The sequence below is a fragment of the Canis lupus genome, chromosome 6 (assembly GCF_048164855.1).
Source record: "Canis lupus baileyi chromosome 6, mCanLup2.hap1, whole genome shotgun sequence".
NCBI lineage: Eukaryota > Metazoa > Chordata > Mammalia > Carnivora > Canidae > Canis > Canis lupus.
In genome coordinates this window covers 9,065,524-9,083,842 of record NC_132843.1, presented here as the reverse complement: position 1 = coordinate 9,083,842, position 18,319 = coordinate 9,065,524, and the positions used below count along the sequence as shown (strand labels likewise).

The 18,319-nt window shown below is 46.9% G+C and overlaps 1 protein-coding gene across 14 annotated transcripts in view; it reads right to left on the bottom strand.

Moving 5' to 3' along the window:
* Positions 1-4,568: 4,568 nt before the first annotated feature.
* Positions 4,569-18,319, bottom strand: part of L3MBTL4 (L3MBTL histone methyl-lysine binding protein 4) — a 492,268-nt gene continuing 478,517 nt past the window's right edge. For 13 of the 14 annotated variants that reach the window (XM_072828786.1, XM_072828785.1, XM_072828789.1 and 10 more), the window contains 2 exons: positions 9,106-9,168; positions 4,569-6,116 (listed from right to left, as the gene is read on the bottom strand). In XM_072828786.1, the coding sequence (XP_072684887.1) occupies positions 5,949-6,116; positions 9,106-9,168 (231 nt within the window). In that variant the 3' untranslated portion in view covers positions 4,569-5,948. The remainder of the gene's footprint in view (positions 6,117-9,105; positions 9,169-18,319) is intronic. The other variant, XM_072828792.1, reaches the window with a different exon arrangement.

Sequence of the window (18,319 nt, the reverse complement as noted above, 5' to 3'; positions counted from 1 at the left end):
AGCAAGAACAAAGGTTTAGAAAGAACTGAACAACACCTGGGTCTGTGCAGGTAGGTGTCATGTGAATCACATACATAGATGCCAGGGGATTTCACTCACCACCTGACCATATTTTCTGTAAGATCTGTGCACCAGCAAGATCATATTTCCACTACACCAGGCCCTGGACTTTTTCCCCTTTATCGCCTCCTATTCATCTGCATATTGTTATGCTTATGGTTTATTGTGTATCTCCACACCCCCTTGGATTTAAGCCCCACAGAAGCAGAGATTTTTATTCATTTGTCCAAGGATGCATTCCAAATGGGACAGAGTGGGCTCTCAATATTTGTTGAATGGATGAATGTAATACTTCCCACAATGGACAAAGATGAGGACACCTGTTCAGGTGAATCTGATTCATTTGAAGAAAAGTTTTGAATCAATATGTAGGTGGATCTGTGAAATTGTTTCTTCTACTCTTAGGCTTAACTTTTCAGCCCAAAAGGCATGTGAAAAGCAAATCTATTCTGAAAAAAAAAAAATAACAGAAAGGGGGCGGGGGAGAATAGTAAGCTGGCTGTTCTGGAGGATAACTTTGCAAATTGATTGAAAAATAAAAGAAAAAAATTTCAATCACCAACAGCAAGCAACCTGTCGGAGTGAGTTTTCCTTTAATAAACTAATTTTTGGCTGGTTTGACTCTTTTCGTGGGAGAGGCTAGGCCAAATGAAATTCGAATTGCTTCTTCTTGAAAAAAAAAACAAAAAACAAGAAACAATACGAAACAAATACTCCACTGCCTTCTGAAGCAAACTGTCAGAGCAGATCCTAACCCCAAAGCACGGAACAGTTTACAGAGAAACAACCGCCTCCATGGAAGCATATGCCACCCATACTCTACCCATTCACAACTAGCTGATGAAGCAACTCGTGCTCTTTGGGAATAAATCCTGTAAATACACCCTTTATTTTTTAAAAATGCAAATTAGTTAATATTGGCCAGTCATTCTTGATATTTTTTTTCCTTCTAAAAGACCTCTGATGCCCCAGTATGTCAGAGCAAAACAGAGGCCCCCGTATTCCAAACAGTCCCCATGAGTACTTAATACAATTGCTATGAGTTGCAGTTCAACAATTGTGAAAAATCCGTTGTGGGGACAGCTGGATTTAACCTGGGACTCCTTAGCATTTTGCATTCTTCCTGCATCAATTTGCCTTGATTCCTCAATCAAAGGGAACACAATTTAATTTCAGATTGAAGCAAATGGGCAATTGATAGGTGTTGCCTTGTAGGTAAAACCCGATACAACTAGTCTGATCCCATGAAATAGAACCATCTTCTGGAGAAAAACTCGATATTTTAAACTGAAGTCTTATTTCTCACCTTTTATTTTTCATTTCCTTTTTAATCGTGGTTCTTACCTTTTTTTTTTTTTTTTTCCAAATCTTGCAACCCTTTAACCCTTTTCCCTGACTTTTTTCCATCTCCGAATCATTGCCATGGCCACCTTGACAAAACAGTGCTTAGGAGGCTGCAGCTTTGCCTCTCAACGCTCTGAAGTCTCCAAGGGACACACCCTTATCCAATGGGCCCCTAGTCTTCTGCTGACATCATTCAAGCACTGAGTCTTAACAGTGGCCCTGCAGGCCCTCTGGACTTGCCTGTGTGTGCATCCCAACCGGGGCCCTGGGGTGCTAGGCACTTGGACACTAGGCACTCAGCAGTGGCAGCTGGGATGTTTTATTTGGTCACTGGATTCAAAATCCATCCTTTGCCTGAAAGGGATCTCTGGTGCAGAGACTTGCAAGCAGGTAATCTCCCTGAGAAATCAAATTGTGATCAGCAATTCACCAGAGTGCTCAGTCAGAAAATTCACTTGTGTAACTTTTAGTGTTGGAGACAAGCACAAGTATTCGTGCTGTCTTCACAGCTGCATTGTAGGACTTCGGCTGTCCCAGGCTTCTAACGCAGTGACAAACTGACGGTGGGGAGAGATGGAGACCAGGCGAGTAGAACCAGAATAAGGTATTTTTGAAGGAAGAGTTTTTATGAATACATTATTCATTAATATATTTATTCATAAGAAGAATATATTTATAAGGATTCTGAATATTCAAGAGTCTATTAACAAATATATTTTTCATGAATATATTTATAAGGAGAATAAGCTTTTAAGAACAACTTGTAAGGAAAAATATTCATGAAGAATGATTCTTGAATATTAAGAATATATTCATAGGAACGCTTCATATTCAAGAACGTTTTTCAGCTCTGAGAGTTGCAGAGACAAATGGAATATTTCTTAAAATGATAGGAAACAAAATGGAATGCAGTGAAAACTCAGTATTTCAAATGGAATGAGTGACTGTGGCAAAGCCCTCACTCAACAGAAGGAGATTCCACAAAGAAAATTTGATCAAGAAATGTCAGGGATGTTCCAAGTCAGCCCGCAGCAAGGGTAAGAGGTCACGATTCAGAGCCAGGGGTTAACAGGAGTCAATCTTCTGTGCTAACACTTGGAATCTATTGAGGACTTGAGTTAGCCATGGTCAGGATCTCATCACAGGCCAGGAGAAACAAGGTGTTCGGAGTTGATGAAGGAGAGATTTTTCTTGGGAGGACTGTGGGTTGTTGGAAGAGAGAAATTTATCTTTGTGAAAAAGTATCAGAAATTAAAGACATTCAAAGACTATGGTCTCAGAAGTCCTAAGCTCCCAGAGCGTCCTTGCTTAATGATCTGATTTCCAGTCCCATATGTGTATTTCAACGTGTTGTGTAAATAATGGTCCTTTAGGGGAACTCTTTCTAACAATCTAGAAGTTTGTTATTTCTTGAAGTCCTACTGGCAATATTTTGCTTTGTCCTGCATACTTTTCACTTCTGAGACCGAGTCTTTTCATGGTCTTTAAGATACTTGTTACGCAATTTTTGCTTTGTCACGCATATTCCAGATGGGAATCAGGAAAGAGGAGAGTAAGAGGCTAGGGGTGGTACCTGGGGGCAGCCGAGGCCTTCAAACCATCTGGGGCATTTCCAGATGCTGCCTCACTCCTTGCGGGGGGGGTCCCCTGGGAGAAAGATTTCAACTTCCAAGCTTTCCAGCCTGTTTGGAGAGGATGAGGTAAGGGGAGGGAATTTGTTGGAGTCAAAGCTGGATGTGGTAGGGCTGGGTCCAGGGCAATCAAGGCCCCTCCAGACCATCCTGAGGCCTGCCCCACATGCTTCTGGGCCCCCTAACAAAAAGCCACCTTATGTGTATTATGTCAGCTACATTCGTTTACACACATCCACAAAATCAAATTAAAAAACCCCTCGGGGTAGATATCACTTTCTTTTTACAGGTAAGTTATTCCCATCTAGGAGGTTACGGAGCTGGGACTTGATGTCGAATTTGATGCGCTTACCTCATTCACTGATGCAATAAGTAACTTACTTTGTGCTGATGAAGTGCCACATACCACGTCAAGTGCTGGGAGTAAGTGATGAGCAAGCCTGCCACGGTCTCCGTTCTCACACACCATCTAGACTAGTGGGGGGGGAGACAAGCCCCCCCCTTTTTTTTAATGTTTTACCACTCGTAACGTGGTAACGACAGCAAGTGAGGAACCACATGATGGGAATAGGGCTGCAGTGGGTCTTCCCCAACAGGGGTGAAGGGGAGGGAACAGCTCAGGCGGGGGCATCCACTTACACCCAGGAAGGTACGCTTGGAGGGAGGAAGGAGCTCAGGGTAGGTCCAGCACGGGATGGGGGCACGAGGGAAACGCTGTGACAGGGGAGGAAGGTGGGGTGAGGTGTGAAGCTGGCAGCCTGCCGGGCCAGCAGGGACCAGCTCAGAAGCTGACCTGCGCCTCGTGGGTCTCCACCTCCAGCGAACTCATGCTGGTGGGAGAAGCTCTAACACAGAAATGGCCAGAGTCAGATGTTTTGGTTTCCTCAGTTGGGCCGCTACTCTGTTCAGCCAGGAGAGGCTACTAGGACGGGACCACCGGAGTTGCCTCTCCAGAGTGGCAAGGTGAAGGCACTGGGTGGCAAGTCAGGATGTCTGGCAGGTGGCTAGACACCTGGATCGAGCTGTACCTGATTGCACTGTCTTCTAGGAACACGACAGTTCAACTCTAATTTGGCTTAGTGTTGTGTGTTCTAATCTAGATCCTTTGTTGAAACAACAAGTATTAAATATATGAAACATGCATCTCAGATCTTCCACGGAGCCTCTATGATGAACAATTGTGAGGTTCTTTTTAATTTGAAAATCTCCACTTTAACTTCTCAAGTTATTAACTAGGCTCCCTACCCAGCGTGGAGCCCAACACAGGGCTTGAACTCACCACCCTGAGATCAAGACCTGGGCTGAGATCAAGCACCAGACACTTTAACTCACTGAGCCACCCAGATGCCCCTAATTTCTCAAGTTATTAACGGCTGAATTTGCTTCCCTAGGGAAACATATCCCCAATACTCGAAGGCTGACTTCTTTGTGGGCTATGCCAAGCAGCGCTTTGTTCCTCCGTGGCTGAGATAAAAGCCCTCAGGTTGTGTTGTGGGAATAGGTTATTACAACATACTCATTAAGGCATGGAGGTGGGGGTTTTATTTTATGTTTATTATCATTTAAAATATATTATAATTTTAACACAGCAGAAGCAGGAATTTAATTGTACATGGCAGTCTAAAAAAAAACAGAAAATAAACAGCAAAGAAAACTCCACAGAAAATAAAAATTTACATGAACCAATAATATATTAAAATTCCATTTAGGTGGGAATCTTTAAAAGATGCAATATGTGCACACCTCTTAGAGAAGAATATTTTTTTTTCAGTGACCTACAGTTTGAGAATCTCTCCAGGCCGAATCAACTTCCTTCAATCGTAAGATTCTTAATGAATCAGAGAACAATGGTCTCTACTTCCAGGGGGCCGGTGCAGCTCCGACAGTAGGTATGAACAGGTGACTGTCTTTCAGAATCATGGGGCTGACTCCACTGAAGTGTCAGGTACAGTCACTTACACAAAACAAGTAAGGTCTGACAAGAGATCAGAATTGTTCAAATCACAGCTACCAAGCTCCCTACTTCAGAGATCTTCCCTGTTAGTGCGCCTCTATCAAGATGTAACACAGTCCCTTATTACATGTGCTGGCGGGGGGGGGGAGGTGCAGGGCCAGTTCTCCGAGGCCTCCTCTGAGTGGAGGTGGGAGGGGTTCAGTGCAGGAGGGTGGCTGGCTCTCCAGCCCGTGTGGGGTGGCAGGAGGGGGGCCCCCTGCCCCGCGCTCCCGCAGGCAGCCTCAGGGCCCTGGTGAAGGGGCCTCAGAAGGGTCTGGCCAGCTTCTGCTGGCTGTCCCCCTGGTGCTCCTGGGCACATTCCAGGAGGCTCTGGGACACCAACAAGAAATGATTAATGGAACAAAAAGGAGAATTAATGAATCATGAAAACATGTGCTTATTATTATTATTTTAAAGATTCACACTTTCCTGAGTAAAGTACCCAAAAATCCCACATAAAGTCTTTTTAAAACACCAGGCCTCTCTTAGACTCACTGCACCCAGATGGCAAGTCTGAGCCTGGCTCAGACGTTCTGGTGAAACACTAACAACGCATTTGTGAGTATTGTTTTTTTTTTTAATGTTTTACCACTCGAGAGTTTTATGCTTGAAAAATGGTTAATGGTGAAGGAGAACCACTGAAGGTGTGTGTGAGGGCTTCTTTGGTCTGTTTGTTGCAACGCATCAGAGCTGGAAGGGCCCTACCGAAGACAATGATGTTCCCGAGTCACACCCCAGCCTCTGCATCGGGGGCACTAGGACAGTCCATGGTACCCTCGAAACATCTACACCACAGCCATTTTCAAAGGTCCAAATTAAACACGGATATAACCATGGGGACATTAAACTTAAATTAGTGTGGGCCAGTTTTATTGCTGAAAGAGGAAGGTCCTGGAGCTGCAGTAGGTCGGGGTGTGTGTTTATCCTCTGGCTTCCTGGCCTGACAGAGAGTCTTCTCCACTGAGGTCCTGGGAATTCCTGAACATGAGGATAGAATTATAAATCTTCAGTGCCGGACCCAGTTTGATCTTCATCACCTTGACGATGTCCGTCTGTGTCAGAAGTAGGAAGGCTTTGCCGTCAATCTGCTGTGAGGAAATAAACAAACACGGTTTACCCCCGGGGACGTTCCCTCGGGTGCTGAGCTGTGTGACTGCGACGGTGGCAGCCTCCCTGCAGCTCCCCAGCAACACGGGAGGACGGTCCCCTCCCCACCCGGGCCCGACTGCTGCCCGGCTCCGGACTGTTACCCGAGACTCTGTTAAATATGAACTCAATACACACGCGTAATTTCTAAAATTGTTATGTTTAAAAAATCTTGGCCTGAATTTGTATCATGAACCTTAAGGGAAAAAACCTACTTTCATCCACCAAGGAAATCTCCAGGAATTTCTCCTGACAGAACAAAGTGAACTACTGAAAACAGTTCAGCATTTCTAAAATAGCAGAATTAAATAAATTATGGTATTGTCTAGGTTGGGGTGCCAGGCAGTCACCGAAATTCACCTCTCAAAGAAACACTTAATGATTTGGCAAATTTTTCGTGAATTGTTAAGCAACAAAATACAACATGATGACATAGAAAGATCTTGGTTCTAACCCATAAAATTAAATGTGCATGACCACATGTACACATGCATATAATGAAAATATTTGAAGTCTTTATATGTTAAGTGAAGTCAGATTTGGCTGGTGGAGTAGTGGTTTATTTTTATATTCTCCTTTTAACTGACCTGCATTTAAAAGTTTTTTTTTAATAAGAAATGCCATTATAAGCAAAAATACATATAAAATAGATGTTTTATTTAATAATTTTTAAAGATGATTTATTTTAGAGAGGGCTGCGAGCAGGGAGGGAGGGTCAAAGGAAGAGGGGGAGGGACAAAGACACTCCACACTGGGCACAGAGCCTGACATGGAGCTCAATCTTGTGACTCTGAGATTATGACCTGAGCAGAAATCAAGAATCGGTTGCTTAACCCACCAAGCCACCCAGGCACCCCTTATTTATTAACCTTTAAAGCATAGTGACCTGACATGTAATAGCTTTCCTAAGATTCTCAGGATGGTGAGTGACCACCATACAGCCCAGTCTGCTCTCAGAGTTTGAGTCTCAGGGACTGTAGGCAGGTCCTACACTCACATCACCCATTTCAACACACACAGGCTCAGAAAGCTTGCTGGTTCTAGAACCAAGATGACAGAATGAACGGGTCTTCTATGGCAACACCTTTCCCTGCACCTAGCACTGTATTAGTTCTAACCTTTGTGAAACAGTGATGCAAACCCTTGGTGTCAATGACTCGATGAGGAGTAAGGATCCCCCACAGACCCAAGTTTTGCAATTAAAGTTTTAAATTAAAGTGGGAAATTAAAGATCTAAGAAAGCTATAAAATGCTTCATTTGGGCAGCCCAGGTGGCTCAGCAGTTTAGTGCCGCCTGCAGCCCGCGGTGTGATTCTGGAGGCCTGGGATCGAGTCCCACATCGGGCTCCTTGCATGGAGCCTGCTTCTCCCTCTGCCTGTGTCTCTGCCTCTCTCTCTCTCTCTCTCTGTGTGTCTCTATGAATGAATAAATAAAATCTCTAAAAAAAAAAAGGCTTCCTGTGCATTTATGATAGTGTTTGTTGCTGAATCGTCCATTCAGAGAACAGGATACTTGCAGACTTTCCCAGGCACTGAAAAACACTACCCCTGATCTTCAAAGCCCCCCTGGAGAAGTCTGTGTTTTACAGAGGAGGGGAGGATAAGGCAGGCTAAATGATCTGCCCACTGGGGGGCCGCAGGTCTAAGAGCCAAGCTGGAGCATCGTGATGTGCAGAGACCTGTGGACCAGGTGGGTCTCGGGCATCACAGGATGCAGAGAGCGGCCCGTATGTGTGAGGCGGGGCCAACCACACCGGAGCCGTGCTGGGCTGGGGAAGAGCAGGTGAACATCATATTTCCAGTGGCAGCTATCCAGACTGCCACCATACTGACCCTAATGCTGAGTTCCCTGGAGATGCAAGACTTGCTGGGCTTTGAGGAGCCCAGGACCCCAAATGCAAGAGTCCTTTCCCTGAACCATGCATGCCCTGAGAGGGAGAGTGTGTGCTACACACCAGAGGCTCTAGAGGGTAGTTTTCTTGGAGACTTCTGGAGCAATAACGATGGCTCTGGAAACAACCTGGACGGGGGCTACAATCTGACTGCCCCTTTCCTGCTAGCCTTCTTCATTGGTTGTTTGAGAACCCAAGGATAATAATTGTAAAGTGCTCAGCACAGGGCCCAGCACTTGACAAGGCCACGATAAACAATAACCACCATGGGCAGCCCGGGTGGCTCAGCGGTTTAGTGCCACCTTCAGCCCAGGGTGTGATCCTGGAAACCCGGATCCAGTCCCACATGGGGCTCCCTGCATGGAGCCTGCTTCTCCCTCTGCCTGTGTCTGTGCCTCTCTCTCTCTCTCTCATCTCTCATGAATAAATAAATAAAATATAAAAAAAAAACAAACAAAACAATAACCACTGTATCTTCACGATGATTCCATAGCTGGTCCAGTCTCTTCTGGGGTCCCTAGAGCTATAGCTACTAATTCCAGGACAAATATTAAGTAGTTTGGAACATTTCCAACCAACTGAGGGTAGGAAGCAGAAACCCCATAGAAGGATTTTGTGGCTTCTCTGCATTCCTCTTGAAGCAGGTGCCAAGCAGGGACATACAGGATGGTCCCACTGTCCCCTTGAAGTAAATAACTCCCTCTCCTCCCTGGGAGCAGGCTCCTAGCAGGACTCCATTCTGCCCCCAGTGAAGCCTCAAGTCATCATGGCAGAGCCTCCACAGCACCCATAAGAATTAATTGACATGTTCCTTTATTCCCTCACCTGACAGGCTATTTCTTGGGCAGGCCACACGGGCCGAGCACCACAGCATTCAGTGACAAAGCCCAGAGTCTGACGCTGCTGTGCCCCGCTGCTCTGCTGGGCTCTTTCCTGCCCTGAGCCTTTTCTCCTGCTCTTATTTACATGGAAGTAAATGAAAACAAAGCACTTCTGAGCCCAGAAGTAGGGAAATACATATAATTTTTGCATTTCTTACCTCTTTCTTGAAGCACTTGGCATGCTCTTCGCAGCCCAGAAGAGACTGTACAAATTCGGCCACCTACAGAGTGAGATGAAAAGCCTGATTTAAAACATGCACCTGAAATAATTTCTTGGGTTGTAGTAATTCAACATTTGAGTAAAATATACTTCAAATCCCTCAAACACTTAGGATTTAAATATCAACTATCAAGTCACATAAGCATTTGCCAGCTCAGAAATTAGATCAACCCCAGTCTCTCTGTTGGCCTCTCATTTCCAGGCTGACCTACATAGGGTTACTGTTATGAGGACATTGACAGCCTCCTTGTGTGTGGTGCTGGCATTCTGGAATCTTCTCTCATTTGATCCTCCTGTCCACTCACCCTGGGAGGGTCAGGGAAGGCAGGAGGAAGTGGCCGTGTGCAGCAGTCTTCACAGTGACTGTCTGAGAGCAGGACCTGTCCACCTGGCACCTCAGTGGCCCCAAGGCCCGGCTAGTGACAGGGACTCTAGGGACCTAAGCCAACCAAATTCCCCCATCAGTGACAATGAAGCTGAAGCCCAAGGAGGTTTAATGACTTGCCGAAGGTCATGCATGGCTCAGAAATGCCAGGGATGGCTTTGGAACCCAGGTTTTCAGACTCCAAAACCGGAGTTCTGGAGAATCGTGCTCTTCAACTTCATTTTCTACTCTTTCCCCTACTCCCTATCCAGCCACACATACCCTAAGTTCCTTTTAATTAGACCAAACAATGACCTGGCTATATGTGCAGGAAGCTGCTGAGAGTTTCCAACTGATGCTTTTAGAAAGCTGAATGAACAAACATAATAAATCGTAGACTGTCAACGACCAAAATGACAAGTGGATGCTGGTCACTTCTGGCAATATCTGGCCCTCTTGCATGCCAGATGTTGGCTACAGTGACAAACCCGGGAGATGATGTTTGTCAGAGTAATTGTCTTGGGCTTTTCATTTTTGTCTCTGTGTCTTGTGCCAACTGAACTGTGTGCACTTGAACCTTCTTTCTCCTCTAATGGAAAAGGCCCACAAGAAGGTGGTGAGTTCAGGGTCTTGTATCAACATGTTCTACAACCCAGGCCCTGAGAGTTTCTGGCTCTCTGAAGGGAGATGGCAGTGGACACTGACCCTCCCCACACTCTGCAGAAGAGAACATCGGGTGTTGATTTCCAGCTTACAGAGCGGTCAGGGCCCAACACCCACAGAGCGAACATGGGTCCTGATGCCTGTATGCACAATCTTGACTCACAGCTCTATCTGTCCATCCATCTATTTTTAAAGATTTAATTTATTTGAGAGAGAGTGCACAAGAGAGAGCACAATGGCAGGGCGGGAGAGGGTAGGTAGAGGGAGAAGCAGACTCCCCGCTGAGCCCATGCAGGGCTTGATCCTGGCATTCCAGGATCATGACTTGAGCCGAAGGCAGACCCTTAACCGACCCACCCAGTCTCCTTCAGCTCTAATTAATACAAACATTTCAGCACCTCTTTTTAGGGGCAATCAGCACGTTGGTGTCTGCTTTACTCACCTCTGATGCCACAAAGTGTATTTTACCATGAGTCATTTACAGTCATCCTTCCAAAATGCAGGAAGATGAGAATTAAAAAAAATTTTTTTTCCGGAACCAGTCAGCACGCTGCCACTCAATGGTGTCCTCAAGCCCTAGGAGCACCCTGGTGCTCCACTCTGCCGGGAGCCAAGGCTGTTCGTTGACTTAACACGATTTGCTCTTCTAGGGGCTAAAAAGCAGGGAGCTGAGGAGAGCCTTGGAATGCCGCTGCTCAAGTTGCAGAGACACGGTAAGTGAGGCAAGTGACAGCAGGGACTCACGGAGTTTCTAGGGCCTGGGACACTGTGAAGTGGGTGTGGTCCCCTGTTCCAGGCTGCTCTCTGGCCAGGTACGTCTGACCCGGGCGACATGTGAGACCCCTGCTGGGTGCTGGGAGGGCAGGACCGGTGAGCAGGGCACGCGTGAACTTCCAACGAGTTTACGGTTTGATCAGAGGGGGAGGATTAACAGAAAATGGTGAGGATGGCTTACTGATCACTGCTCCCATGCGCGAAGTTCTAGAAGAGAGGTGGAAAGGCTTCTAGCAGGGACAAATGGCATCTCAGATGGGAACCGAGTTAAGGCAGCACCAGGGAGGTGGGAGCTGAGACAGACACCGCTGGGTGGCAGTGTTTCCACCGGGGGGCGATTTGGGCTGGACAAGTGGAGAAGACCTCAGCACAGAGCGTCAGGGGCCAGGCCACACGCCGGCTGCATAGTGCTCAAGTCATCAGCAGTGAGAAGTCCAGTTTGGCTAGAACTTCGGAGCAGAAGGGGAGACGTGGGTAAAGGCGAGGGGTGAGGTGGTGGCGGTGTGGTTTCCGGGTGTGGGCAGCAAGGAGCCCTGGAGGGGCGGTTCTCTCTCTTGGCCCCACCTTGAAATTACCTGGACAGCTTTAAACAGGAATGATGGCGTGGCTCAGGCCATAGAGACTCCGAAGTAATCAGGCTGGATCAGGCCAAGTGTTAGGCATACATTTCTAGATTCCCCAGGTGATTCTCATGTGAAGGTAGGGCCTAGGACCCTGGTGCAAGAGAAATCTTGAGAGACGATCTAGCAGTGTGAGCAGGCCTGGGCAGGACATCACTGGGAGACACCTGCAGCTCTCCAGCGGAGAAAAGGCCCTGGACAGTCCGCATGGGACAGAGCCCAGAGCAGAAGCAGGAGGCCCTGTGAGGTAAAATCCTGAGATCTGCCCACACTGGGTGTGGGAACAAAGGAATCAAAAGCAGAGTCCAGAAAAGATGTTGGAGGGCAGCTTTGTTCATGCCAGCACTATTGACTGGTGGGGAATGATCATTCTTCGCTGTGGGGCCACCCTGGGTATTGCAGGGTGTTTAGCGGGGACCCTGGCCTCTACCTACCAGGTGCTACTTGCATCCCCTCCAACATTGTACATCTAATGCATGCACAGATGCAGTACATCTTGTGCATGCAAAAAATGAATTCACCCTTCCCACCTCTTCAGCTAACGGAAAACTGTTAAGGAAAGCTGATTATAAAGAGACCACTTGCTCCTTTCCATCAACTTTATAAGAGACTTTTAAACATGAGGTTTCAGTAGCGTCTTGTTTTGCTTCTTTAAATTATAACATGCACAAACCTTCTTTTTCAGTGCAATGCATCTAAAGTTTTGATACCTGTAACTTTTTTTTTTTTTTGGTTGTTGTTTAAGAATCATGGATTTATTTTTTGTAACTCTTTGGCTATTGTCCTTGTGTATCCTGACCGCCATGTGTGTCAGCCCACGTCAATCAAGATGGGTGATTATGAAATGCCAGACTTCTAAATTAAACGTTTTGGAATTCAGTGGGTAAATAAATGCTGCTTTGGGGGGGAAAAAAAAAACACAGCCAAAAATGTGTCCAGATGTTGCCTATATCTTCCTTGGTTCAAAGCCACTGCTCTAAAGGAAGGTTTTCCTGAGATGGCTCTTTCACAGGGAACACTAAAAAAGTAGGACTAAGAATTAGCAGAAGACATACATTTTGTCACATCTCAATCACTAGCTCCTGTGGGAAAGCCATGCCAACAATAAGGAGCCTGGGCGACCACAGACAAAGAGAAGTGTTTTGAGAGATGGTCTTTTTAAAATACACATTCCAGGTACTTCCATTCACAGCATAGGCGTCGTGTGTTGCTTTGATGGTCTGCAGAAGTTAAAATGTCCTTTTCTGAACAAACAGAAAGAATCACATTCTTCCTCCTCAGTATTGTTAGCCAAGAAGTCACTGTCCATGTCAGAGGTAGATAGGAGTCTTTAACAGGAATAATTTTCGTGCCAGGCCAGAGAGGAAGTGGAGCAGCCCAGGCAGCTGGGCAGCCCTTGGCTGGGCCCTGCACAGCCCTCCCTGCCTCACCTCCCTGACGGCGGGGCCGCCTCGTCTCCGTTGCCTCACCATCGTGTCTGAAATCTTTTGCGTCTTTGGAAAGAGAGTCTGATTCTATTCAATCTGTCCTTTTCCAAAGTCAAAACCAAGTTCCATGAAATCAACTGAGGCCGACTTTTCTGGCCAGAATTAAAAAATATCCAAAGGCCTTGCTTGATCATTATTCAGTGCCATTATTCAGTGCTGTTAGTATTTATTCCCTCCAAGAATACATTATATTTTGAGGCTTAACAGAAAGCCCATTTTGCTGCAAATTTTAAACATAAAGTGGGGAGCTCTAACACACTGTGGAGTACTATCAGAAAGCCTCCTTCCCATTCTCCCCTTAAGAATCCTCTGATTATCTATTCAAGTCTGTGGTACATATGAACTAGTCAGACTGGTGTGAACTCTATGAAACAGAAAACTGGCATCTGTTTGCCTGAGCCAAGGTGGCCGTGTGGACGTGTCTGCTCGGTAAGGCGATGGCGCTGCTGTGGGAGCCCGGGGACCACCAATCCCCACCTTGGTTCCAAGAAGTACACCTGCTGTGGAGGCCGACATGTGCTGGATTCCCCAAGTTCTCAGGAGTAGGGTAGCCCATGGTGAAAGGTCAGCTTTATTTTGGAAGGACACTGAGTAGGTTAATTCTGGGAATGACACAGCAGTTTGGAGAGACCAAGAAAGATGACCCTGTGGCCAGCTCTCGGATGAGCCCATTGCTTCCCTAACTTACTTCCCCCAGCGACCTACTTTTCCCGGCATTCTCCTGGAACTCAGAAGGCCCGTCTCCTTCAGTGGGGCTACGGCTCCCTTCAATCCTCAGTGGGGCGCTGCTCTCCATTCTGCTGAGCCTGGAGCAGTGGGCCTGATTACCGGCTCCGAGTCCACTGGGGACCATGTTTCCAGCCTGGGTCTAATTTTTTAACAGTGGAATTTGTTATTTGTCTTTTTTTTTTTTTTTTTTAAGGGCCCGCTTGTACAAGGCTGCTATGCTTAATTACCAGTATCCTGAGTTTTTCAAAACACTCCCTTCTGTGGAAAGGTTGCTTTTAAAGTGACCGCCATCTTTCAAAATTAATGGACACTTAGGGCACTCTTGGTGGAGGCTATGGCGATGTACACGTGCTGCTTTAAAAAGCATTTTTGGTTGTAAGGAAGCAAAGTACCCATAGGTGCACCGAGCATACATGAGCCATACCTGTGGCTCTAATGTGCCCACAACATGTCACCTCCTGCCCTCACGTGTCCACGCACACCTGGCAGGAGGGTACTGCATAAAACCCACCTCCCCACTTATTCACTCACACATTTGTCAGGCACCTACTCTGGGCAAGATACTTTACTAGAATGATGTAAGGAGATATAAAAATATTTTAGTTTCTACTCTTAAGCACTAATATTCCTTTATGGAACATTTCCATGGCCCAGAGTAAGAAATACACTTCGCACTGACCGTAACTTGAGTGTGTGCACATACCCACACGTTTCTAACAAAGGTTTCACAAGATAATAACCCTTACTACAGTATTGGTTTTTCCTCTCATCTCTAGAACCATGAAATTGACTTCACAAGCCTAGCCGTGCTTTGAAAAACTCTGCTCTCCCAGAAACAGCCACAGCAACAAAGGAGTTAAGAGCCAGCTCCCAGGCTCTGGGCAATCTTACAAAGGCCCGGTGCTGGCTTTTCTTCACAGGTAACATAATGCAGAATGGAGGACTTCCTCCCAGGCCAGGACAGCAGACAAAAGGAAGCATTCTTGCTCTTCCTCTTGCGCCACGGACAGACTCCTGCCTTCAGTCTCCCCGAGTGGCACTTGACACAAGGACACACACACGTCCATTTTCAGGGTATCCTGTCTTGGGCTCCTATGATTCCTTCCAATACTTTGCCTAATGAGAACCAAACACAAAGGAACAGCACCCTCCTTTGTCTCCTCTTGCCCTGCGCTGCCCTTTCAAATCCTTACTGCCCCATTCCCATTTTTAATGCAGTGTCTGAAATAGTCACAACTCTATTGTTGGTACTCACTGGAATGCCCCCTCAGCCAAACCCATCTGAGGGATGCCTTATTTTCAAAGATACAAATAGAACCGTCACAGAGCCCACACTCTCACCTCATCCAGGATTCTTCTTGAGGGCCTATTTTGGTTCCAGAAAACGTGCTACAGGAGTGTGAGAATATAGAAGGGAATTTAGGATGTGCTCCTTGTCCTCAAGGGCATCTAGTTAGGGGGATTTTAAGATTATGATATAGTAAGCATTAGGAGATAAGCCAAACTTTCTCTGAAATGCATCCTTGAGGGAAGTCATGGTTATGGAAGCATCACGACAGGAACGCTTTATGAAGACAGCATCACAGATGGTCGTTTTACTTTAGGTCTAGAAAATTCTAAGGCCTCTTTCAGCATGAAAGAGCTGGTGTTCCATGTGTATCCACTACAGAGAACTCAGGGACTATGACCTTAGCCTCCTCTTAGTCTTTGATGGCATCCTCAGTCATCCTCAGTCTCCCCTGTGGTGAGTCCCTCCTTGTTCCAGTGAGACCTGCAGTGTGACAAACACTGCCTTTCTTCATCCACCAAGCCCTTGCTTTCCTGCAGTGCCATTCTTGGGACTCGCCAGACCAGAGGCCCCCTAAACTTCCCAGTCATTACTTAATGTTCCTAAAACAGAGGTTCTATTCTTTTTGGATGATGGTCCTCTTGAGACGTTCAAGGAATACACATATTGTACACATTTTTCCACTCTCACCCCCACCCCAAAGCCTAGTCCTGCAGTTCCAACTAGGAGTCCTGAGCTACATCTGACATGGGCCCTACCCAATGGAACCCTCGCCACCTGTCTTCCCTTGACTTTTCTCTTTTGTGGACACTCTCTCCCCGACTGTGGTCCCCACTGACCTCCATCCTCAGCAGCTCTCCTTGGATGACCATGTCTTCAATGAGGGCTCACTCAGGGCCCCCCATCCAATAATGACACCCCATTTGGTATTTCTACCCCCCAGAATAGGTGTTGCACATCCATTGCTCTAATGTAATTCACAGGGACCTCTCACTCAAGATGTCCCATATTTAATTCACCATCTTATCCCCTTGCCCCCAAACTGGGTCCTTCCCCCAGAAGTTTCATTTCATTTGATGGCACCATGACTTTCCTGTTCTTTCAGATGAACTCTCCAACTCACATATTGTCATCCTAGGTCGTAAACAAATGGAGTCACATTTGGCTCATTTCACTTCTTCATCTTCAGTATCTAATCTGGTTCACTGTGTTGTGTTAGTGGTGTCAACTTAAAAACGTCAGCCGACTTTGACTTCCAGTGGTTCTTCCCACGTGGCGCTCAGTGCAGGCAGAGATGATTCTACGCCAGGAGTGTGGTAATGCTCCCTGATAGCTCCCTCCCCTCCGAGGCCTCTTCTCACACTTCTGCAGATGAGTGCCATTCACATGCCCACGAAGCACCGTCTCCACGGGTGACTTTCTGCGTGAGAACCGCTCAGGTGGTTCATACTGAGAAGTGACAGGCCTGCCAGTGCCTGGCCTCACACGGGCCACTCTGTGCCCCCAGGTGCACAGGGCGCTTGGTGGGGAAGATGTCAGCTCCGGGCCTGGCTCTGCCTGTGAGGCTCCGAGAAGTGACTTAAGTTTCTAGGTGCCTCAAAATGGGCAACAGAAAAGAGTACTTGCCTTACTCTCAGTATATTAATAATGTTCACTGTCATTATGGATGCTAGTAAAGGATGTGCTGTACCTTGGCCATCCCTGTATATGTCATACTCACTCCCATGTGACCTTCTATTTTACCTTTTGACTGCAATGGCCTCCTTCTCTTTTCTGCTTGGGTATGTTCCCCTTTTGTTTCAAAGTCCAGCTCATGATGCCCCTGACATTTGACACTCATTCAACAAACATTACTGGCTTATCTAATAAGTGCCAGGTGTAGTGAGAAATTCTCAAGAGACATGCCAAGTGAGTGAAAGAAGGTCTCTACTCATCTGGTGAGGGGGCAGAAAAGTGAGTGTAGGTCAGTGGCAGAAGACTGAGGAGATGGGAGCATGGAGGTGAGCACTGTGCTGATGGCTGGAGTGGCCTCAGGCAGAAGGAAAGGTGACCTGAGGCAGGGTTGGCAGCTGTGCCAGTGTGAGAACGCCATGAGGGCATGGTAGCCCAGAGTGGGAGGACCATGGGGGGCATGGTGGGAGGTAGGGCTGGAAAGGCAGGGAGGACTGCCTACGTAGGTCCTAAGGCATGCCAAGGACTTTGGGGAGCCAGGGATCATGTTAAGGTAGGCAGAGACACCCCCAGAGCTCTGTGTCTCTACCATGTTCACCCACTCTCAGGACTCAGCTGCTCTGCGCATGTAAGGCTGGGCTGGACGCAGGTGGCTGCCCTTCCCAAGACATCTTTCTAATAAGCACGATGTTGATGATGCAGGGGAGGAGAAGCCATTGTCAGCCTAATTTAAAAGTTGGTAGAACCTTGAGTGAATGGCTTGCAAGTCAGGAATGAATGACTTGCCACTAAGCTCCCCATTCTGCACCGTGCTGTTACAAGGCCAGAGCTGTACATGATTGGATTACAGAGCACAATAGGTCTTAATTCAGTTGGCTTCATCATGAAGCTGCTGCATGCTTTGTAAACTGGTAAAAATTCTTCGAGGAGGGGTAGGGGGCAGGCTCCACATACTCTTTCAGGAACAGGAACACATTTAGTCACCACTGGCTGGAAAACTCCGCCAACACTCCATCATCAGGACTCCGGGGGCACTTGGAAATAGTGGAAGGGGAGGTGGGGCAGCAGGGTGTGCCGAAGAAGAGCTGTCAGCCTCTGCTGCTGGACAGGGCAGTCCACCAGGGAGATTCTGGGAGGTGCCTGCGAGGAGGTGGCTATAGCAGGCCTGCCCGAGACCTCCAGCCTCTGCATGGCCTTTGTCACCTGCTCCTTGTCCAGGGCTGGAAAGGAAGGCTTAAACTGAAGTTAAGTCAAGCTGATTGCAGAAGTGCTCAATGAACATTTTGCAATGAATTTAACTTCAGCTCCACCATTATCTCATCCTCGGAGTGACCCTGGGGTTCTCCTTCATTTAAAAAAATTAATTAAGGCCTGACTAGTGGAAGTGATGCCTTTATTAAAAGAAATGTCAAAGAGTGTATTCCTTAAAAGAATACTGCTTTACATATGAAGCATTTCTACGGCATTACAGCAAGCACCGGGACTTACCTGGTCCTTATGAAAACCAACATGGTAATGCACAGTGATACTAAAGTTGGATCAGTTTTCTCATGCGT